The 24274-nt window shown below is 47.4% G+C and overlaps 1 protein-coding gene across 1 annotated transcript in view; it reads left to right on the top strand.

Annotated features, from left to right (window-relative positions):
• The window catches only part of MUS81 (MUS81 structure-specific endonuclease subunit), a 261421-nt gene that overhangs the window by 32964 nt on the left and 204183 nt on the right, over window positions 1-24274 (top strand). The window contains exon 6 of the mRNA XM_030219968.1: window positions 1338-1418. Within this exon, the coding sequence (XP_030075828.1) occupies window positions 1338-1418 (81 nt within the window). The remainder of the gene's footprint in view (window positions 1-1337; window positions 1419-24274) is intronic.

The following is a 24274-nucleotide window of genomic DNA, read 5'->3' as shown; positions in this document are numbered from 1 at the left end:
GTTTCTTCCCTCTTGGAATTCAAATCTGGTACTTAATAAGCTTTGAGTCCCTAAGGGCTGTCTCGAAGGCAATCTTTCTGGGTGGTGATTGCTTCAACCAGGAGAGTGTTGGAGCTTCAGGCTCTGTCAAGTCGGGCCAGCAGAGGCTTGATGCCCATCTACACAGTTCCCTTATTCCTCCTGAAGGTGATTTCTTCTTTCCATGTGGATCAAGCAATCTTCTTGCCCTCCATTTTGTATTTGGGTGCAGACTCGAGGGCCAGGAGGCTCCACCCAAAGTTCTGCTTTGGTACTTGCAGTAGATGAATGTTTTTGTCTCTCTGATCATTTGTTCTTCCTTTTCCAAAGCCCTATAATGGCTAGGTGGCGTCAAAGGTTTCCATCACATGCTGAATAAAAGCAGCCACTGAGGCCACCAGTATTTGCTGGAACAGATGCCCTTCTGGTCTCTGAATGCACTCGACTCATGCTCAGGTGACATCTTGGATAAAGACCTGAGCACTTTTTTTTGAAGAATATCTGTAGAGGTGCGACTTGGTCAGTGCTTCATTTGTTGTAACTAAACTGAATTACAGACTGGATGTGCTAGCCAGAGCCTATTCAGACTTTGGCAGAACCATCATTTAGGGGCTTTTTCTTCCCCTGCCCAGTGAGTTTCATGCTTGGGTACATCCCAATCATTCAAGGTGGTGCAGCTGGACACTAAGGAAGGTGAAATTTAGTCATGCCTGTTTTTCTTTCTTTTAGTCCTGCTGCATCATCTCGTGACCCTCCCTGGAAGACTTCGGTTCAGGGGACTCATTGAGTTCTTTGCTTCTCTCTCTAATGTTCTTAAATTGTTTTTTATTGAATTATGGCTACAGTGGTTCGATGGGGCATGGTTGTGGTATATGAGACCTTCCACTGCTTTGGCAGAGGTGTACTGAAGTTGTTTACAAGTCACCAGTCCTTATACTGGAGATGTCACTGGAAAAGTCAGTTTCTGTACGTTCATCTGCTGTTAGGAAGGGGATACAACCCAGTTGTACAGAATGATGCAGCAGGACTAAAGGAAAATAAATTAACAGGGATGACTACATTTCATCACCTTTTTTGAACTTTTCTAATAGGATGTTATCTTGTGACCAAAATTGTAGTCTTCTGTTTAGCATCTTTGTGCACTATCCAAGTGCTGAAAAGTCACTGTGTCATTCATTCCTAAAGTGGAATGTTTTCTCACATGAGTCATTTATATGTGTGGCAGATTTTTGTTATGTTTCTGTTATATTTCTGACCATTTATTTGGATAGCTTGCATGATCTATCTGCTCTTTTTCTTCTTCTTTTTTGTTTTTCTAGAGCCCCACCAGCCGGAGATACATGTTGAAGTCAGAGTTGCAGCATGCAGCACAACCTCTCTGTGATAAATCCTTCTTTCTGGTGAGTATTGGAGTTGGTAGAACCTTATTGACATAAGTCTTTCTTTGGAAATGAATTATGTCCTGGCTGGGTGAAATTTGATTTCTAATAACCTGGGCAGTAGAAGTTCCATTTTTGGAGCCTTGTAAGAGCAGGTTGGACTGTCTTATTTGGTTAGGCAAGGGATAGGATCGGATCTCAAAACTGGCAATGTGCACTCTGTAGAGAGAGTTCTTTGAGTGAAAAATGTCTGTATGGAAACAGGCCATTTTAGTGCTGGAATTGCAGAAAGAACAATATTTAATTTAGGATGTCATTTTCCTCCATAGGGGGGAAAAAAAGAGGCCACAGCCAAAATAAACCAGTATTTCTTTGGCTTCATCTCCCTTTATCAATCCATTTTCACTGCTTGTAACTTAGAAGCTTGAGTTTAACTGGTGTAAGGCTGTACATTTTCTGCTGGAAGCAGAGAAGATAAAGCCATATTGAGGAGTTAGGAGATGCACCAAATCCTAGTATAACTTTGGTTTCTAATGTCAGAGGCTGATGGCATCCTGTAGATTTAATACTTTTATTGAGGCATCTGACAAAGTGGTCCTCTGGTCCTTGAAAGCTCACACTTCAATACATTGGTCACCCTATAAGGTGCCACCAGTCTCTTTGTCAATTTTGCTGCTGTTCACACTCTGTTTTTAAGACTGAGGCTAGCCTTAAGTTTATGTACTTAATGTATATGTAGTGCATTTTTCAGAGGAGGGTGAAATACATGAGGTTTATGCAGATTCTTAGCAGTTCTCTATAAATGACGCTGCTGAAAATCCACAGATGATTAAATGAGTAAGACATTAGTTTATCTTTGTCACGTTCTCAAAGCAGGAACTAGGTTTGTGAACCCTTGGGCCACTGTTGAGGAGCGGCAGCGGCAGGCAAATCACCTAAGCAGAAAGCAGTGCTGAACACAACAGGCAGGAACCCCAGAATATAACTAGAAGAGGCTTTAATAGTAGACAATAAACATTATCCAGTAGCACAGCAAGGTCAAAGGGGCCGGCAGCAAACACGGGTAATCCATAAACTAACCAGAGTCTATAGGCAGGCGGAAAGCAAGGTCCAGGCCAAGGGTCACAGGCACAGGAAGCAAGCAAAGTCAAAGTCCAGGAACAGGCAGGGTCCAACACAAAGGAAACTTTCAGAGGAACTCCAACAAACCACCAGGAACTCATGGATGACCTTTGATACCAAGGCCAGGCAAGCAAGGCTCACAGAAGCTAATAAGCCCCTCAGCAGCTGACCCACAGCTGCAGTAAATCACCAGCCAAGTAAGGGTGCTGTTCCAGAACAACCCAGCAGAGCAAGGCTGGCAACCTGGAAAATCCGGACCGGACTCACTGAAGTCTGGAACATGGAAGACAGCAGAAAACAGTCCATAGCAGCCACCAGTTCTGGCCACCAGAGGGCAAGGAGAGCACCCACATGGAAAGCATGTGACAATCTTTATGCTTGCTATTTGTGCTATGCCACTTATACATGCTAAGTTATCACACACTTAAGGCTACATTCTGTATATGGCATCGTAAAAATCAGCGCTGAAAAAAATACGCCTAGGTGTATTCTGTAAACTTCGCCTAAAGTTAGGTGTGGTTTATAGAATACACCTAGGGCCCATCCATGCAACTAAATCTAGTCGTGGAAATTTACGCCAAAGAAAACGTGGTATAAATGCCATCAACTAACTTGGGTGCGGAGCAGGTGCATTCTATAAAAGCATGCATAATTTTTTTTTTTTTATGCTTATGTTTCAACTATTTTATTGACACCTCAATATGGTACATCACAATAATAATGGCAGTATAACAGAACGTTTATAACGTAGATCACCCAACATTTAAACAGGGTCAAACTTTTATTGTTTATCCCCCCACTCTCCCCCCCCCCCCGCGCCTCCAACCCACCTCCTGTTGTACTTCGCAGTTGCGGGAGCATAGTGATAATGTACAGGATGGGCTGAGACATGTATCCATTCCTAACTCTCCATGTGTCTGAAAAACCACCCATCTACTCGATATCCAGGCTCTGTCAAAAGGAATGTCTCATGACCTAGAAATGTCAGAACTTGTCCATGGTTCCCTGCAACAGTGATTTATTACCAGATCCGTACCTCCATCAAAAGCATGCATAATTTTTAGAAATGCCTATGAACCACCCATTCCATGGCAATGGCCATGACCCCTTTTTGGCTGCATGTATTAGAATATGCACTTTACAGAATATGCTTAGCAAGTTGTGCACATAAATTCTAAATAAAGCCAATTAGTATCAATAATTGCTTGTTAAGTGGCAATTATCTGCACTGATTGGCTTGTTAAGATAATTAAGCTGCGAGTGCAACACAGAATACGAAGACACACTATATAGAATCTGGGGGTTAATAGCTAAGTTTGTGCACCTAAGTAATGCTTGGATGTTTCACTTTATTTACTATCTGCTACCACATTTGCTTCTTTCCGATCTGACGAAGAAGGGCAACCTTCGAAAGCTAATCAAGAAATGTATTAAGTTATGTCCAATAAAAAAGGTATCATCTTATTTTCTTTTCCATGTTTTATTTTGTTTGATTTCTATTGCACCTTTTTATAAATGTATGTATTTATTTATTTATTTATTGCATTTGTACCCCACATTATCCCACCTTTTTGCAGGCTCAATGTGGCTTACAGAGTAAGGTTATGATAAAGTCAGTACATGATTTAAATACAGTTGATCATAAGCTGAGGTAAAAGAGGATTTAGATGGGCAGATGTTGGATAGGTTGTGTGAGAAGTGTTTTAGGTGTGCTTGGGTGGTTTGGGGGATGATTTGTATCATTGAGGGTGACTTTTGTAAGCTTTGTTAAAGAGGTGTGTTTTCAGAGCTTTGCGGAAGCTGGTTAGATTGTTCATGGTTTTCAGGGCCTTGGGTAACGCATTTCAAAACTGTGTGCTTTTCTATGCAAAGGTCGTAGCATAAACCTGTTTGTGTTTCACTCCTTTGCAGCTGGGGAAATTCAGATTGAGGAATTTGCAGGCCGATCTTTTGGCGTTTCTGGGCGGTAGGTCCACTAGGTTTAGCATATAGAGTGGGGCGTCTGCGTGAATGATCTTGTGCACGGTTGTGCAGATCTTGAACTCAATACGTTCCTTGAGCGGAAGCCAATGTAGTTTCTCTCTTAGGGGCTTCACACTTTCATATTTAGGTTTTCCAAAGATGAGTCTGGCTGCCGTGTTTTGGGTTGTTTGTAGGTTTTTAATGGTCTGTTCTTTACAGCCTGCGTACAGAGCGTTGCAGTAGTCCAAGTGGCTTATTACTAGTGACTGTACCAGGGTGCGAAAGACGTTTCTTGGGAAAAAAGGTTTAATTCTTTTGAGTTTCCACATCGATTAGAACATTTTTTTCGTTGTGTTCTTCACGTGGGTATCGAGTGTGAGGTTTCAATCAATGGTGTCTCCAAGAATTTTCAGGTTTTATGAGATAGGAAGTGTGCAGTAAGGTGTGGTTATAGTGGAGTAGTTGTTTGTGTTGTATTGGGAGGTGAGGACTAGGCATTGGGTTTTTTCTGCGTTGAGCTTTAACCGGAATGAGTCCGCCCATGAGTGCATGATCTGGAAACTCTGGTTGATCTCGTTGGTTATTTCGTTTAAGTCACTCTTAAACGGGATGTAGATTGTGACATCATTGGCATATATGTAGGGGTTAAGGTTTTGATTGGCCAAGAGTTTGGCTAGTGGTATCATCATTAGGTTAAAGATTGTAGATGAAAGGGAGGGGGGATCCTTGAGGGACTCCACATTCCGGTGTCCAAGGCGGTGATCTGGCAGTATTCGTTATAACTTGGTAGGATCTAGTGTGAGGAATCCTTTAAACCATTTGAGAACTGGACCTCCGATTCCGAAGTATTCTAGTATGTGTAATAGTATTCCATGATCCACCATGTCGAAGGCACTAGACATGTTCTTGCCGGTTGCAATTGTTTTTTTGAAGGAGTTCATTGCAGATACTAGTATGATTTCGGTGCTATGATTTGATTGGAATCCTGACTGTGACTTGTGTAGAATTGAGTGTTTGGTCAGATAATCCGTGAGCTGCTTCGTCACTATGCCTTCCATCAACTTTGTAGTGAGTGGGATAGAGGCGACTGGTCGGTAGTTGGTTAAGTCCATTGTGCTTTTCTTGGCATCTTTTGGCAACGGAGTGAGTAGTATGTTTCCATTTTCCGTGGGGAAGAGACCATGTAGGAGTCTATAGTTTACTTGGTTCGTGAGATCTTTTTTAAATTGTTTGGGTGCAGCTCTTATTAGGCTGGTAGGGCAAATGTCGAGTTTGCACTGAGATTTGGCATATTTATTGAGCCAGTTTGTGAGTTCATCTACTGAAATTAAGTCAGAGTTGGTCCATGATCGATCAGCTGGGTATTCCCCGGGTATTGGGTCTAAGCATTCAAGGATGCATGAATATTCAATGGTGTTACTTGGTATCATGCGTCGGAGCTTTGTGATTTTTTCATTGAAATACTTCGCTAGGTTGGCTGCCGATGGGGTGTCTGTGTTGTTCGAGGTGATCCATGTGGTGTTTAGGAGATTGTTTACGAGTGAAAAGAGTTTGTGTGTGTCCTTGTAATCTGGTCCTATTATGGTTTTGTAATACGTTCTTTTGGTATGTCTGATGCTGTATTTGTATTTTCTTTGTAACTGTTTCCATTCTTTAAGTGTGTGTTCATCTTTTTTTTGTCCATGCTCTTTCTAGTCTTCTGACCTGTGTGTTTAGTTCTTTCAGCTAACTATCCAGATAGATAGATAACTATCCAGATTATTTTCAAAAGAGATGGCCAGCCATCTTCCGACACAAATCGGGAGATGGCTGGCCATGTCCTGAAGCCGGCCAAATCGGTATAATGGAAAGCCGATTTTGGCCGGCTACAACTGCTTTCCGTCACAGAGCTGGCCAAACTTCAAGGGGGCGTTTCGGCAGGGTAGCAAAGGTGGGATGGGGGCGGGACAGGACGTGGTTACGAGATGGCCGGCTTCAGCTGATAATGGAAAAAAGATGGCTGGCTCTGACGAGCATTTTGCCGGCTTCACTTGGTCCATTTATTTTCAGGACCAAGTCTCAAAAAAGTGCTCCAATTGACCAGATGACCACCGGAGGGAATCGGGGATCACCTCCCCTTACTCCCCCAGTGGTCACCAATCCCCTCCCACCCAAAAAAAACAAAAAAAAAACAAAAACTTTTTTGCCAGCCTCTATGCCAGCCTGAAATGTCATACCCAGTTCCCTGACAGCAGTATGCAAATCCCTGGAGCAGTTTTTAGTGGGTGCAGTGCACTTCAGGCAGGTGGACCCAGGCCCGTCCCCCCTACCTGTTACACTTGTGGTGGTAAATGGGAGACCTCCAACCCCCCAAACCCACTGTACCCACATGTAGGTGCCCCCTTCACCCATAAGGGCTATGGTAATGGTGTACAGTTGTAGGGAGTCGGTTTTGGGGGGGGATTTGGGGGGCTCAGCACCGAAGGTAAGGGAGCTATGCACCTGAGAGCTATTTAAATTTTTTTTTTAATTTTTAGAAGTGCCCCCTAGGGTGCCCGGTTGGTGTCCTGGCATGTCAGGGAGACCAGTGCACTGCAAATGCTGGCTCCTCCCATGACCAAATGCCTTGGATTTGGCCGGGTTTGAGATGGCTGGCATTAGTTTCCATTATGGGCGAAAACCGATGCCGGCTATCTCAAACCTGGCTATCTTTGACATTTGGCTGGCCCCAACCGTATTATCGAAACGAAAGATGGCCGGCCATCTTTTTCGATAATACGGTTCGGGAACCGCTTTTTGCGGCCCGTTCGATTATTCCCCTCCATGTCTATTTAGCAATTTTACCCCCTCCTACATCTTCCCTCGATATTTAGATCCGCGATGGTCAGTGAATTTAAAGGCACTGGCTAATGCGGGCTGAATCTGAGCTCCAGCATTGAATATCCAGGTTATGGCTGGCTGCCAGAATTTTATCTGAGTATTGGCAATATGCAGACCAGTTCCTGGAGAAGTGCCTGGATAATGTTGACAGCCTGTTTGCTGTCCTAGCTTTATCCGGGCACTTGCCCAATTAGCAGACTGGATATCTCCACTAACCAGAGCCCTGGCACTGTTCCAACTTTGTCTCTGGACTATCACTAATCAGTCACTAACTGGATAGTGCTGCTACTGTCACACCGGATTGTCAGTGGCAATATCCGGTTGATGCCGCTGAAAATCCGGGGCTGACCTGCTTACTGTAGTTTAACTGGGAAGGAACTTCTCCTGCCTGGTTAATATCTACCCCTTAATTTATCCCAGTTTTTTTTTGTTTAAAGCACTTAGAGGGTAATTCTATAAGGTGAGCACCAACATTTTGGTGCCAAATATACACGTAAATGCCAGTAATCCAGCTACGTGCTGTTCTATAACTATATGCATATCTTTTGATGTTGCATAGTTTGCGGGTGGGGATTTACAAGGGCAGAACTCGTATAGTTTCTCGCGAGAGAAGAGCCCTGGTACACAAAAAGGTATTCACTGTGACTACTTCTCCGGAGTAATATACAGCTTCAACTGTTTATATATCTTTATTTTAAACAATGCTTCATTATACTTCAGCAGTTATCTTCCTCAAATTTAAACAATGCTTCATTATACTTCAGCAGTTATCTTCCTCAAAGATCATTCTGTTTTCTTTCAATACCATCTGTTTCCCCTCTAGTGCTAAGCCACATTTTTCCTTCTCTTCATAATTGCCCCTTTCCCACGCCTGCTTGCACGCAAGAATGTCTTATCAGATCAGGAGTCTCCAGCTCACATAGCTTTTGCCTTTTTGCCTTGTTTCAAAGTGCCCTTTCCTTCTGTTTCAAGATGCACACCCGTGCTCATTATCTACATCTCCCCCCTTGAAGGCCTTTGAGAGTGAGAGCTTCACTTGTGTTGAACCCCTGCTATAGTCCCATCTATCTCAGAGGGGAGCAATTGAGTTCCTTTTCAAGTACATGTTGAGCTTAGGGAGATTACTCACCAATCAGCTTAAAGATTGTTATTCTTGCGTTACAGGAAACATAAACCACAGCCTAGTCCTGCACCTGGACCTGTGTCTCGCCTCTATTTCTTACTATGTTAATGCTCTGGTCGCAGGCTGTCTTAGGTTGCAGGTCACTCAGGTTCCCTCAACAGGATGGGAATCCTGTGCCTGTCTTACCCGTCATTGCCATACAACCTCATGAGCACTAAAGGGCGATCTCAGTTTCCTGCATGAGTGAGGTGTTGGCATGTGTCAACTCCTTTTTACAGGGATCGGGCTATGGAAGAAAGAAAAAGTGGTCATAGTGAGATGTAAGTTACCCCTCTTCAACCTTCCCCGGGCCTTATGTTACTTACAATACCTCACCATCTAAATGATCCTAGAGGAAGATAACAATGCAAAACGAAGTGTATCACAAAAAAATTACACATCTCCAACATTTTCAATTTCTGCACTAAGGCGTAGTTTTTCAAGATCTTTCTGCTTTTACATTGGTCCCAAAGGCACTTGATGAGTCCAGCACTGGAAGTTCTTAATAAGGGGAAAATAGCGTATAGATAGGCATTCCTGTTTGCACTGACTTTTACAATCGGGGGCAAAATGCACCAGGTCTGCCATCTTGCGGGGGCCTGGAAAATATTGCACGAGGCAGGGTTGTCTTCAGCCTCGGTTCCCCCGGTGCCTGTTGTTTTATCTGCAAAAGAGCGCCTGCAAAAGTGGAAATGGGTGGCTCCAAAATCAAGGATTACTTCACAAGGAGACTGACTTTACACTGTGACTGTTTTGTGCTCTTTTGTTAATTCTTAACTAGGGTTAATTGGGAGAATGGCATGGTCGGTTGTTAACTCAGGTACAACACTGTAGAGGGTTGCTTGTTAAAAATGGGTGGGGGGGGGGGGCGGGTGTTTGGTTGGCAGTGGTTGTATAATAAAAGGGGGGGACAGGATGCTTGAAGCGGATGGGTAGGGGGGTGGTTTGGGTTGCTGGATAGGGTATAGTGATGTTTCTTTTTTCTCTTTATTTTCCCATTTTGGTCGTTCTTGAGGCCATTGATTGGTGTGTGGGGGGAAGGGGGAGGGTTGTTTGGAATTGATAGTATACCGAAGGGGGGTTGAGGCTGAGGAAGGAGGGAAGGTTCAGGGGTTGTATGGAGTGTGGGGAAAGGGGAGGGGGAGGTGTGGGTGGAGGGGGGGGGGTTGTGGAGGGGGGGGGGTTTGCGTGCCCTCATCCACCCACCATGCCTTGGCCAGAAGTGGCTTCCAGTTTCCATATCATCATGCTGATCAATCCATAGACTGGTGGGTTGTGTCCATCTACCAGCAGGTGGAGATAGAGAGCAAAGCTTTTGCCTCCCTATATGTGGTCATGTGCTGCCGGAAACTCCTCAGTATGTTCTCTATCTCAGCAGGTGGTGGTCACACACAGCAGCAGCTCTGGCTAGGTCTCCAAGCCTAATCTTTAGGTTTTGTTGAGTACCTGGGGTTGAGGGCTCTTCTTGAGCAAGTGCAAACCTGGTGGCGCCAGGTCCCTCCTTTTCTCCCCCCTCCCGCTGGCTCCGTAAAAAAAAAAAAAAAAAAAAAAATTTTGCACGTCCTTAAGGGCGTTTATTTCGACGTTTATTTAAACGTTTATTGCAGCTACTCACTGGGACACCAGGTCGTTACAGCTCGGAGCGAGAAGCAGGTAATTTTTACCTTTTTATAGTGGGCAGGGGGTTCCCTGATTGATCTCCACGTGGCCTATGGCGTCGGAGGGCGAGGGCGCGAAGAATCGCTCCCCGGACCGCGTGTGCGCTTCTAGCGGGGATGCGGGGGTTTTAAAGTCTGATTCGCCCTTGTTGGGTGTCAGTTTGGAGGTCGGTCAGTGTCCCGGGTCTTCCTCCGGTGCGGCGGTTTTTCCCGCCATAAACGCCCATCCCCCGCTGCTCGCCTCCGCCATCTTGGCTGGCCACTCTGCTCGGACGGCTTCTTCTTGGGCCGCCCTTGAGCTGGGAGAAGTTCATGCCATGGCCGCCCTTGATTTGGGCGACGGCAAAAAAGCGGCTAAAGTTAAGCGCCGTTCTTCCCGCGCGGCTCCTTCGCGGAGTGTCGCGCCGGACGCCATCTTGGATGCGCAGCATGTTTCTCCCCCGCTCTTGCGAGCGCCGGTTGAGGGTGCGTCTAGGGCTGTGGCCCAGGCTGCTGAAATACACAGTCTGGGGGGTTTCTCCCCCGAGTTTATTTTGCTGCTGCATCAGGCCTTCCTTATGCAAAACGCTGCCCCTTCTCCCTTGTCCGACAAAGGGGTTGAGGCCCCCGGAAGTAAACGCCCTCGGGTGGATTCCCAGGGCTTAGAGGACTCTGTCTCCTCTGATGTAGATGAGGGCAGCGTATCTGAGTTCTCCCAACGGTCCTTTGGGGATTCCTTGGAGGAGACGGATTCCCGCTCGGATGGAGCGGATGACCCCTCTGCAGCGCGGATCTTTCGCTCAGAGGATTTGCCCAACCTGTTAGTGCAGGCCATGAGCATTTTGAAGATTTCCTCTCCAGAGGACGTCTCTCCCTCAGCCCCTGTTGGCTCCGCCATTATGCTGGGGACGAAGCGTCCGCCTAGAACCTTCCACGTGCATGATGCCATGCACACCTTAATTTCGGCTCAATGGGATGTCCCGGAAGCGAGCCTCAAAGTGGCTAGGGCTATGTCCCGCCTCTATCCTTTTCCTGAAAGTGAACGTGAGGCCTTTCTTTGGCCTACCGTGGATTCTTTAATCACTGCGGTGACTAAGAAAACGGCGTTGCCGGTGGAAGGTGGCACGGCCCTAAAAGACGCCCAAGACAGAAGATTGGAGGCGGCTTTAAGGTTGTCCTTCGAGGCGGCTGCCTTAAGTTTGCAGGCCTCAGTTTGCGGCTCCTATGTGGCCAGGGCGTGCCTGACGATTGTGCAGCGGGCTTCCCCCTCGGATCCTTCCTTGAGGGCTGATTGGCCGGCCCTGGAATCGGGCTTGGCTTATTTGGCAGACTTACTGTATGATGTCTTGAGAGCCTCGGCTACAGGTATGGCTCAGACAATCTCTGCGCGGCGCTGGCTTTGGCTGAAACATTGGTCTGCTGACCACGCCTCTAAGTCCCGCCTGGCTAAGTTGCCTTTTAAAGGCAAGCTGCTCTTTGGGGTCGAGCTGGACAAAATTGTAACCGATCTCGGCATGTCTAAGGGCAAGAGGTTACCAGAGGTCAGGGCTCGGGCCAGTGCTCGCCCCGGTAACTCCAGAGGACGGTTTCAGGAAGCCCGTCGGTACCGCCCGGGCAAGTCGGGCTCCTCTGCCCCCTCTTCCTTCAAGAGAAACTTCTCCCCCAAGCAGCATTCCTTTCGCAGAGACCGCCGTCCCGGAGGTGCGCCCTCTGGTCCTCCCCCAGGGTCTCGTACCTAATGACGGGGGTCCTGGTCCATGGCCCAGTGCAGATTGGAAGGACGCCTGTCCTCGTTTCTGGGCGAGTGGACCAGGGTAACTTCAGACGCTTGGGTGCTGGAAGTCATCAGAGACGGCTACAAGCTAGAGTTCTGCCGACCCTTAAGAGACGGGTTTGTACTCTCTCCCTGCAAGTCTCCGGTCAAAGCTGTGGCAGTGCAGCAGACCTTGGACAATCTGATCCGCCTGGGTGCGGTCGTTCCGGTGCCAGAAAATCAGCTTAGCAAGGGACGTTACTCCATTTACTTTGTGGTATCAAAGAAAGGAGATTCTGTACGGCCTATCCTCGACCTCAAAGGGGTCAATCGGGCCTTGAAAGTTCGGCACTTTCGCATGGAGACTCTCCGCTCTGTTATAGCGGCAGTGAAGGCAGGGGAGTTTCTGGCATCCTTGGACATCAAGGAAGCGTACTTGCATATTCCCATCTGGCCTCCTCATCAACGCTTTCTGCGTTTTGCAGTCCTGGGCCGACACTTCCAGTTCAGAGCCCTCCCGTTGGCTACTGCTCCGCGGACCTTCTCCAAAGTAATGGTGGTCATCGCGGCCTTCCTGCGAAAGGAAGGAGTACAAGTCCATCCTTATCTGGACGACTGGTTGATCCGAGCCCCCTCTTATGCAGAGTGCGGCAAAGCTGTGGACCGGGTGATTGCTCTTTTGAGCTCCCTGGGGTGGATCATCAACTGGGAGAAAAGCCAGCTGCGCCCGACTCAGTCCCTGGAGTATCTGGGAGTTCGATTCGACACCCAAGTGGGCAGAGTGTTCCTGCCGGACAATCGGATTGTCAAACTTCAGGCTCAGGTGGACCAGTTCCTAGTAGCCTCTCCGTTTCGTGCTTGGGACTGTGTGCAGCTGTTGGGCTCTATGACGGCCACGATGGAAGTAGTGCCCTGGGCCAGGGCTCATATGAGACCACTACAACACTCTCTGCTGCAGCGCTGGACTCCGGTGTCGGAGGATTATGCTGTGTGCCTTCCCTTGGACCCAGCAGTGCGCAAGGCGCAGAGCTGGTGGCTGAAGACAGACAAGTTGTCTGCAGGGATGCCTCTTGTGACCCCGGAGTGGATTGTCGTCACGACGGATGCCTCTTTGACAGGCTGGGGAGCCCACTGCATGGGAAGGACAGCGCAGGGGCTCTGGTGTCCTGCAGAGGCAAAGTGGTCTTTCAACCTCCTGGAACTCAGAGCCATTTGGTTGGCGCTTTTGGAGTTCCTCCCGGTACTGGCGTTGAAGCCAGTACGGGTCCTGTCGGACAATGCCACGGCTGTGGCCTATGTCAACCGCCAGGGAGGTACCAAGAGCGCCCCTCTAGCCAAGGAAGCCATGAATCTATGCCAGTGGGCGGAAGCGAACCTGGAACAGCTGTCAGCGGCCCACATTGCCGGAATCATGAATGTCAAGGCGGACTTTCTCAGTTGCCATACCTTGGATCTCGGAGAGTGGCAGTTATCGGCTCAGGCGTTCTTGGACATCACGAAGTGCTGGGGCCAGCCGAGCCTAGATCTGATGGCGTCATCGGCCAATTGCCAAGTGCCGCACTTTTTCAGCAGAGGACGGGACCCTCGATCTCTGGGAGTAGATGCTCTTCTCCAACAATGGCCGACATAAGAGCTTCTCTATGTGTTCCCACCCTGGCCCATGTTGGGCAGGGTACTAGACCGGGTGGCAAAGCATCCGGGCTGGATAATCCTGGTGGGTCCAGACTGGCCCAGACGTCCCTGGTATGCGGACTTGATCAGGCTCTCAGTGGACGACCCTCTGCGGCTGCCAGTGGAGCAGGGCCTGTTGCATCAGGGTCCCGTGGTGATGGAGGATCCCTCCCCCTTTGGTCTTACGGCCTGGCTATTGAGCGGCAGCGTCTGAGGAAGAAGGGCTTCTCAGACAAGGTCATCGCCACTATGCTGAGAGCGAGGAAGCGCTCTACTTCTACTGCTTACGCCAGGGTTTGGCGTACCTTTGCAGCGTGGTGTGAAGCAGGTTCACTTTCTCCATTTACTGCTCCAATTTCTTCAGTGCTGGCGTTCCTGCAAGAAGGTCTGGAGAAAGGCCTGTCGCTCAGTTCCCTTAAAGTCCAGGTAGCGGCTTTGGCTTGCTTCAGGGGCCGCCTGAAGGGTGCTTCCCTGGCTTCGCAGCCAGATGTGGTACGTTTTCTCAAGGGAGTTAATCACCTGCGCCCTCCTCTGCGCTCAGTGGTGCCTGCGTGGAATCTCAACCTGGTGCTAAGAGCCTTGCAGAAGCCGCCTTTTGAACCCTTGTCGAGGGCATCTCTGAAAGACCTGACGTTGAAAGCAGTCTTTTTGGTGGCTATCACTTCAGCCAGAAGAGTTTCCGAGCTCCAGGCACTCTCATGTCGAGAGCCTTTTCTGCAGTTCACTGAGGCAGGAGTGACTATTCGCACAGTGCCTTCCTTCCTGCCCAAGATTGTTTCTCGCTTCCATGTGAATCAGCAGCTCTGTCTCCCTTCCTTTCGTAGGGAGGACTACCCAGAGGAATACTCTGCTCTCAAATATCTGGATGTGAGACGAGTCATCATCAGATACTTGGAAGTGACCAATGATTTCCGGAAATCGGAACATCTGTTTGTCCTGTTTGCAGGTCCTCGTAAGGGTCTGCAGGCTGCTAAGCCTACAGTGGCAAGATGGGTCAAGGAAGCCATTGCAGCGGCTTATGTGGCCGCGGGGAAGGTGCCGCCTATCCAGCTGAAGGCTCACTCAACTAGAGCTCAGGCGGCCTCGATGGCAGAGGCCGGGTCCGTCTCCTTGGAAGAGATTTGCAAGGCGGCAACTTGGGCATCGGCCCATACCTTCTCCAGGCATTACAGCTTGTCTGTGGCTGCTCGGGCGGAGGCCTGGTTTGGAGCTTCAGTGTTGCGGTCAGGGATTTCTATGTCCCGCCCTGGGTGAGTACTGCTTCGGTACATCCCACCAGTCTATGGATTGATCAGCATGATGATATGGAAGGTAAAATTATGTATCATACCTGATAATTTTCTTTCCATTAATCATAGCTGATCAATCCATAGCCCCTCCCAGATATCTGTACTGTTTATATTCTGGTTGTATTTCAGGTTCAAGTTTAGTCTTCAGTTCCTGTTCAGGAGGACTTCGTGTTCAAGTTTTTTCAAGAGTTGAGACGAGTTTGTGTTACAGTGAGCTGCTGCATTCCTCTCCCCTCCGTTTTACGGGGCTGGATTGAGACATAAATTCTGCCGGCGCTCCCTCCCGCTTCGTGCGGCTGTAGGGCAGCTTTGTACCCCTCCCGCTTCGGCGGTGTTAGGGTCAGTCAGCTCCTCCCGCGGTTGCGGTTGCAGGATAAGCCAGATCCCCCCGCATCGGCGGGGTGGTGTCCCTCCCCCGCTCCGCGGGGATGAGCTGGACGGATTCCCCTCCCCCACTTGTGTGGGGATGAGCTGGGTTAATTCCTCTCCCCCGTTTCGGCGGTGGTGAGCTGGGCAGAGTGTCCCTTTGTGGGTGTAATTCTCTAAGTGCTGAGTCCTGTGGATGGAGCTTTGATATCGACATACTGAGGAGTTTCCGGCAGCACATGACCACATATAGGGAGGCAAAAGCTTTGCTCTCTATCTCCACCTGCTGGTAGATGGACACAACCCACCAGTCTATGGATTGATCAGCTATGATTAATGGAAAGAAAATTATCAGGTATGATACATAATTTTACCTTCTTGATGCTTGAATGAGTATGGATTTAAAGTTTTTGACATATAATGTTAAGGGCCTGAATTCTCCTCAAAAGCGTCAAAAGCTTTTCAAGGAAATTTTGTTCCACAAACCTTATGTTGTTTTTCTCCAAGAGACCCACTTGAGGAGGGAACATGAGAAGTTTTTGGCCCATTCGCAGGATTCCCATGCTTTCTTTGCGTCTGATGTGAACGCGTCTAAGAAGCGAGGGGTAGCCATATTGCTCCATTCTTCCCTACAGGTTCAAGTGTTGAAGATCAGGCGGGACCCTGTGGGGAGGTTTTTGTTGATACACGTTATGCTAAGTAGTTTGGCTTTTTCCCTGGTTGCTGTTTATGCACCAAATGACAATCAGGGTGATTTCTTTGTTAGGCTTGGGAAGATTGTTCAATCTGATCCCTATGGTAAATTGGTACTTGGGGGTGACTTTAATGCCTTTTTTGATCCAGCTTTAGATAAGTCGGGGATGGTGTCAGCGAGTGATGTCAAAAACGCTAAGGCTTTGGTAGATTTTGCTCGCACTTTGGGTGTGGGGGATGTGTGGAGGTTACATCATCAACGAGTTCGGGACTATTCTTTTTATTCTCACTCTCATGATTCTTACTCCCATATAGATCACCTGCTCCTGGATGTATCTATGCTCCAGGGAAGTTGTTGGTCTGATAGTGGCTCTATTACTATTTCGGATCATGCTCCAACTTGGGTTCAGTTTGCTTCTTTGGGTGAGGTTGAGAAGGATACCAGATGGACCTTAAATGTTTCTTTGCTGAAAGATGATAAAATTCTAGCGAAGTTTCGTTCACTTCTGAGGGAGTACCTTGATATTAATTTAAATTCTGGTCCCTCTCTGGGGATTGTTTGGGATGCTTTGAAGTCCGTTTCGAGGGGATTTTTTTCTAAAACAAGCCAGCACAGGCTCGGATCAGGCGAAAGGAGGTTGCTGACTGCCTTTTGCAGCTGTCTCGGTTGGAAGATCTCTATAAGGTCTCGCATTCGCTTTCTATTTTGCGACAGATACAAGCTTTACGGCTAAGACTAGATAGCATTTATTCGGAGCAACTTCAGTTCGTTCGGGGACAGCAACAACAACTGCACTACTTTCATCACAATAAACCTGGTCGGTTGTTGGCTCTTAAATTGCGGCAACAAAGATTTGATCGCAGTATCCTGCGGATTGGAGATGGCAAGTTTTCAGTGTTAACTCAATCCTCCTTGATTCGCCAGCGTTTTCAGTCTTTTTATCAGTCTCTGTATAGGGCGGATGCGTCTATTCAGCAGGATGTTATTGTAGCCTTTTTAGCCTCCTTGCAGCTCCCTGTCTTGACTGAAGAGCAACAGGCTATGCTTGACGGGAGCATCCGGGTGGATGAAGTTGTTACAGTTATTAAGGATTTGCCGTCTGGGAAATCCCCGGGTTTAGATGGGTTGCCAAATGATTTTTATAGGACCTTCAGGGATAAACTCGCTCCTATTTTGGTTGAAATTCTCAACGGGGTCCAGGAGGGACAGGTTTTGCCGCCATCTATAATGGAAGCTTGGATAGCAGTTATTCTGAAGCCGGGCAAGGATAAGCTGGAGTGCGCCTCATACCATCCGATTTCCATTTTAAATTCCGATGTTAAAATCGTTGCTGAAGTCCTGGCGAATGGAATGGCTAGGGCAGGGGTAGGCAACTCTGGTCCTCGAGAGCCGCAGGCAGGTCAGGTTTTCAGGATATCCACAATGAATATGCAGGAGATAGATTTGCAACCACTGCCTCCTTGGTATAAAAATCTATCTCCTGCATATTCATTGTGGATATCCTGAAAACCTGACCTGCCTGCGGCTCTCGAGGACTGGAATTGCCTACCTCTGGGCTAGGGTATTACCTGATTTAATTCACCCAGATCAAGTTGGATTTATTCCTCAACTAGTAAAAAAAAGGCCTGTTTCTGACACAAAGAAACGGGCGCTAGCAAGGTTTTCCTCAGAGTGTGTATGTTTGAGAGAGTGTGTGTGAGAGAGAGAGTGAATGTGCGAGTGTGTAGAGTGAATGTGCGAGTGTGTGTGTGTGACAGAGAGTGAGACTGGGTGCGGGTGTGTCTGTGAGAGAGGGAGAGAGAGTGTGTGTGATAATGAGAGTGTGTTCCAGGGTCATCCCCCCCCTCCCTTCCAGTTCCAGGGTCGTCGTCCCCCCCCTCCCTCCCTCCAAGTTTGTGTCATCCCCCCCTCCCTCCCTCCCTCCGAGTTCCAGGGTCGTCCCTCCCTCCGAGTGTTCTTCCCGCTGCGCTACGGGCGCCTGATGAGCCGGCGGCGGGTGCGGCTCCTGATCGCCGCGGCCTGGCTGCTGCTGCCCTGCTCTTTCCCATCGCCATCCCCGGCGGCGCCGTGATCCGCGTCTACTTCTAGCGGGCAACACTGCTGTGTAACCCGGACTACACCAGCAACCTGCCCTACTCGCTGCTGCTGACGGCGCTCATCTTCCCTTGCTCGTCCATCATCACCGTGACCAATGAGCGCCTTTTTTCGCGGTGACGTCAGCCTGTGCTACGGAGCCTAGCAGACCAACTCCGAAGAAGTCACGAACATAGGCAGCAAGACCAATAGAACATTGGAGGTGAGAATTATTATATAGGAAGACAAGCAAAGGATAATGTCCGTCGGATGGTTAACTTGATTCATGTGGCTGCGAAGTCAAAAGCCTCATTGTGCCTTCTGGGGTTAGATGCTGAGAAGGTTTTTGACCGGGTTAATTGGCCTTTTATGCTAAGTGTTGTGGACCAGATGGGATTTGGTTTGGGATTTTGGGATTGGACTCAAGTTCTTTATCAGTCCCCCCGGGCATGTGTGCGTATTAATGGAGGTAACTCTTCTTTTCTTTATATAGGGGGACGCGCCAAGGGTGCCCTATATCGCCCATGTTATTTGCTCTGGTCATGGAACCTCTTGCGGTGGCGATTCGTTCTAATCCTAATATTTCGGGAGTGGTGGTAGGGGGTCAGGAATATAAGCTGGCGCTGTTCACGGATGACATTTTGCTTTCCCTATCCAAACTGTTAACTTCGCTGCCCAATTTAATAAAGATTTTAGGGGAATATTCTTCTGTATCGGGATTTAAGCTTAATATGTCTAAATCGGAAGCTATGGCCCTTGGTATTCCAAACTCCATTTTAAGTTCTTTAAGACAAGCCTTTTCTTTTCATTGGGTATCCCGAGGTCTCAAGTATTTGGGGGTCTGTCTCACTGGAAAGTTTTCCGACTTATTTGTGGCTAATTATCCCCCTCTTTTGAAGGAAATGAGTAAGGATCTAGAGAAGTGGGGGGTCTATTGATCTATCATGGTTTGGTCGGATTGCTACCTTAAAGATGAATGTGTTACCCCGTTTGATGTACCTTTTTCAGGTTCTCCCTCTTCATCTGTCGCGTAAATTTCTTTCAGGTATCCAAGATCGTCTTCTTCGCTTTATTTGGTCTAACAAAAGGGCGAGGTTAGCTAGAACGGTGTTGTATAGGGATCAGAGGCAAGGTGGTTTGGGGGTTCCTAATGTGTACTGGTATTATAAGGCGGCACAGGCCTGGTCTGCCATTGAGTGGTTTCATGCGAGTTCCCAGAAGCAGTGGATTGGGTTGGAGCAGGAGTCTGTTGGTTTGCGCCCCTTGTGTTCCTTAATGTGGCTTCCTTGGCATTATTGCTCTTTGGGGCGGGAGGTGTGCCCGTCGATTCAGACTACATTCCACTATTGGGATTGTATATTTGCCAAGCCTGACCTGGTTCTCTAAATTTACTCCGGTGATTTATAACCCCCTTTTCCCGCCTGGTCTTCAATCGGGGACGTTTAGGTCCTGGTTTAGGGCTGGCCTTGAGATGTGGAGTCAATTTTTTGATGAAGATACATTCCTTTCCTTTAACACTGTAGTTGAGTCCTATGTAGTTTCTCCTAAGGACCTTTTTGCATATATACAAGTGAGGCATTTTCTGTCTTCAGCTGAAATATGGTCCAAGGTGTTTCGAGAGGATTCCTTTCTGGAGGATTTGTGTGAGGATTCTAAGGGTATGAAGGGTTTTATCACTTTCTTATATTCATATCAACGCAGGCAGGTGAGGGGCCTGGTCGAGCATAGAGTTAGATGGAATAGGGATTTGGGTTTGACCTTGCCTGATGAGGAGTGGTCTTTTATGGAATCAGCATTATTGAGGGTTTCTATTTCCGTTCCTTTCAAGGAAAATGCTGTAAAAGTTTTATACAGATGGTATCTGACACCAGTTCGCTTGAACCACATGTTTGCTACGGCATCCCCCTTGTGTTGGAGGAAATGTGGGCAGAGGGGCACTATGGGTCACATTTGGTGGTCCTGTGTTAAAGTCATGGCATTTTGGAAGGCTGTCCAGTATCGTCTTCAAAGGTGGATTGGTCGGCCTATTAAATGGGCACCTGAATTTTTTCTTTTTCACAAGAAACCTCCGGGCCTGACCACATTCCATTCTCTTCTGGTTCGACATGCAATGTCGGCTGTGAGGGTCACGTTGGCTGCCAATTGGAGGTCTTTTCAGGTCCCTTCTTTGATAAAATGGGTGAACAAGTTGTGGTACGTTTGTGAAATGTAGAGGCTATGGGCAATACGTCATAAAACTCTGGCTAAATGGGAGGAAATTTGGGAGCCCTTTGTTTTGCACTGCTTGTGTTGAGGCATGTGGTGGTGGTGAGGACATGACTTAGGGTGGGGGGCACAGGGGGGGGGGATGAGGGGGAAGGGATGGGGCCCCCCCTTTTTGCTGGGTTGAGTGTGAAGGGGAGATGGGGGGGTTATATTATAAACTTTATAAAAATATTGAAGTTTCCAGTGTTTCCTGAGGATTTGGTTGGGTGAGCATGGTAGTGAGTTGGGATTATTTGCTATGTTCCTGGCATTTAAACAAATTCTCAATACTACACGACTCCCTGTCAGGATTTCGGTCTAACCATAGCACTGAAACAGTACTAGTTATTCTTATGACTAAATTCAGACAATTGATCGCAACTGGTAAGAACATACTACTCCTACAATTTAACATGTCCAGCGCCTTCGACAAGGTCGATCATGGAATACTACTACATATCCTAGAGTACTTCGGAATTGGAGGAAACGTTCTCAACTGGTTCAAGGGGTTCCTAACCACACGATCATACCAAGTGACATCTAATTCGACCACATCAGCCACATGGATACCTGAATGCGGAGTTACACAAGGATCCCCCCTCTCACCGGCCTTACATAAGTACATAAGTAATGCCATACTGGGAAAAGACCAAGGGTCCATCGAGCCCAGCATCCTGTCCACGACAGCGGCCAATCCAGGCCAAGGGCACCTGGCAAGCTTCCCAAATGTACAAACATTCTATACATGTTATTCCTGGAATTGTGGATTTTTCCAAGTTCGTTTAGTAGCGGTTTATGGACTTTTCCTTTAGGAAACCGTCCAACCCCTTTTTAAACTCTGCCAAGCTAACCGCCTTCACCACTTTCTCCGGCAACGAATTCCAGAGTTTAATTACACGTTGGGTGAAGAAAAATTTTCTCCGATTTGTTTTAAATTTACTACACTGTAGTTTCATCGCATGCCCCCTAGTCCTAGTATTTTTGGAAAGCGTGAACAGATGCTTCACATCCACCTGTTCCACTCCATTCATTATTTTATATACCTCTATCATGTCTCCCCTCAGCCGTCTCTTCTCCAAACTGAATAGCCCTAGCCTCCTTAGTCTTTCTTCATAGGGAAGTCGTCCCATCCCCGCTATCATTATTCAACTTAATGATGATACCCTTGGCCAAACTACTATCAAACCAAAACCTCAACCCATACATATACGCAGACGACGTAACGATCTACATCCCATTTAAACAAGATTTAAAGGAAATTTCCAATGACATCAACCAGAGCCTACATATCATGCATTCATGGGTGGATGCATTCCAGCTGAAACTCAATGCAGAAAAAACCCAATGCCTAATACTCACCTCTCCACACAACACGAACAAATTCACAACCATCAACACACCAAAACTAAATCTCCCAATTTCGGACACCCTAAAAATTCTTGGAGTTACCATTGATCGTCACCTAACACTTGAGAATCACGCGAAAAACATAACCAAGAAGATGTTCCACTCAATGTGGAAACTAAAAAGAGTAAGACCTTTCTTCCCAAGGGCCGTCTTCCGTAACCTGGTACAATCAATGGTACTCAGCCATTTAGACTATTGCAACGCACTCTATGCTGGCTGCAAAGAGCAAATAATCAAGAAACTTCAGACAGCCCAAAACACAGCAGCTAGACTCATATTTAGTAAAACAAAATATGAAAGTGCTAAACCCCTACGAGAAAAGCTACACTGGCTACCACTTAAAGAACGCATCACGTTCAAAATATGTACCCTAGTTCACAAAATCATTCACGGGGATGCCCCGGCCTACATGTCAGACCTGATAGACCTACCACCCAGAAACGCTAAAAAATCATCCCGCACATTCCTTAATCTTCACTTCCCCAACTGCAAAGGTCTAAAATACAAACTAATGCATGCGTCAACCTTTTCCTACTTGAGCACACAATTCTGGAACGCGCTGCCGGGCAACTTAAAAACAATCTACGAACTAACCAACTTCCGCAAACTATTGAAGACCCATCTCTTTAACAAGGTATACCACAAAGACCAACAAATGTGAACTCCCATACATATAACCAGAATTGCCTTATGATATTTGCTTTATATGAATATCATGCTTTATCACTATCATGTAACCAAGATCCTTATGCAATACTAAATGTCTATTTTCTTATGTATTTCCACTACTCATGATGTAATGTAAGCCACATGAGCCTGAGGTGGGAAAATGTGGGATACAAATGCAATAAATAAATAATACAATTTTATGTTGTTGTATGGAGATTGAGTACTGTTTTCTTCATACTGCCTGTTTCCATTAAATAAAGACTTCTTAAAATAAAAATTACTGGCTGGAAAGCACATGCGTTCCACACATCGCGGATACGTTTCAGTGATGTCATATGTGATGTGCTCATTGGCTGTGGCTGAAACCAGTCGTAAAAAGCTGTCCCTTGGATTGATAGTATGGAATCTTGCTACTATTTGGGATTCTGACAGGTTCTTGTGACCTGGATTGGCCACTGCTTGAAGTAGGATACTGGGGTAGATGGACCGTCGGTCTTCCTCAGCTTGACTGTTCTTATGTTAAAAGCAGCCTAAAGATCATTCTCAGAGGACAAGTAGGACAGTGTATCTTACATATGGGTGACATCATCCAATGCATAATGTCTCTTTAAAAGGCTTTTCGTAGCACCACACATGCGCAAATGTCTTCCTTCCCAATGTTGGGTCCCACGGATGACATGAAGATAGTCAATAGAGTGGATACCCTGGGGGGAGTAGAAACAATGAGACGGGATCTCTAAATGTTAGAAGAATGGTCGAGGGCCTAGCAGTTAAAATGTAATGTCGAGAAGTGCAGAGTGATGCACTTGGGGTGCAGAAACCCAAAAGAGAGATACCGAATAGAAGGGGCGAGATTAGTAAGCTCGTCTCAGGAGAGAGACCTTGGGGTGTTGGTGTCGGAGGATATGAAGGTGAAGAAACAATGTGACAAGGCGACGGCCATGGCTAGAAGGATGCTAGACTGCATAGGGGTGTAACCAGCAGAATAAAGGAGGTGTTGATGCCCCTCTACAAGTTGTTGGTGAGGCCCCACTTGGAGTATTGTGTTCAGTTTTGGAGGCCGTATCTTGCTAAAGATGTAAAAAGACTGGAAGTGGTGCAAAGAAAAGCTACAAAAATGGTGTCGGATTTGCATTGCAAACTGTACGAGGAGGGGTTACATGATACAGACGTTCAAATATTTGAAAGGTATTAATCCGCAAACCAGTGCTTTTTTTGTGCTGGTACATGCAGGTACGGTATACTGGCACCTTTTTTCCCCTAGGGCCGGCTCACCTGCTCGCCCTCATCCTCCGGATAGCCCAGCTTTCTGTTCCTGCCGCCCCGCATTTAAATCTTTTATTTTTTTACCTGAAGTCGCAGCGCTGGCTGTGTTAGTGAAAGCAGCAGCTGACACAGAGCTCCAGCCTTCCCTTCCTTCTCTGTGTCACGCCTTCCTCTGATGTAGTTTCCTGTTTCCGTGAGGGTGGGACACTGAGAGGGAAGGGAAGGCTGGAGCTCGAAACCTGCTGCTGCTTTTACTAATGCTACTGCTGGGTGCTGTGACTTCAGGTAAAAAATAAAAGATTTAAACGCGGGCGGCAGGAACAGAAATCAGGGGTGTTGGGGAGCTAATTGCAGGCAGGTGGGACTGGGGTTGGAACTGGAACTCAATGGGGGATGAAAAGGGGGGCAGCCTGGCAGGTGGAGTCTGGGTTGAGCCAATGGACATGGATGGGTTGGGGAGGGTAGGGAGCAAAGGAGAATCGCTGGACATGGAGGGAAGAGCAGAGAATTGCTGGACATGGAGGGGAGGGCAGAGGAGAGTGGAGAAATCGCTGGACATGGATTGTTAGGGAACGGCAGAGGAGAATCACTGAACATGGAGGGGAGGGCAGGGGAGAGAGGAGAAATTGCTGGACATGGTTAGGGGAGGGCAGAGGAGAATTACTGGACATAAAGGGGAGGGCAGGGGAGAGAGGAGAAATGG

Source organism: Microcaecilia unicolor, chromosome 11 (genome assembly GCF_901765095.1).
Source record: "Microcaecilia unicolor chromosome 11, aMicUni1.1, whole genome shotgun sequence".
NCBI classification, from domain to species: Eukaryota; Metazoa; Chordata; class Amphibia; order Gymnophiona; family Siphonopidae; genus Microcaecilia; species Microcaecilia unicolor.
The sequence above is the reverse complement of the archived record's forward strand: the minus strand, read 5'-3'. Positions and strand labels throughout refer to the sequence as shown.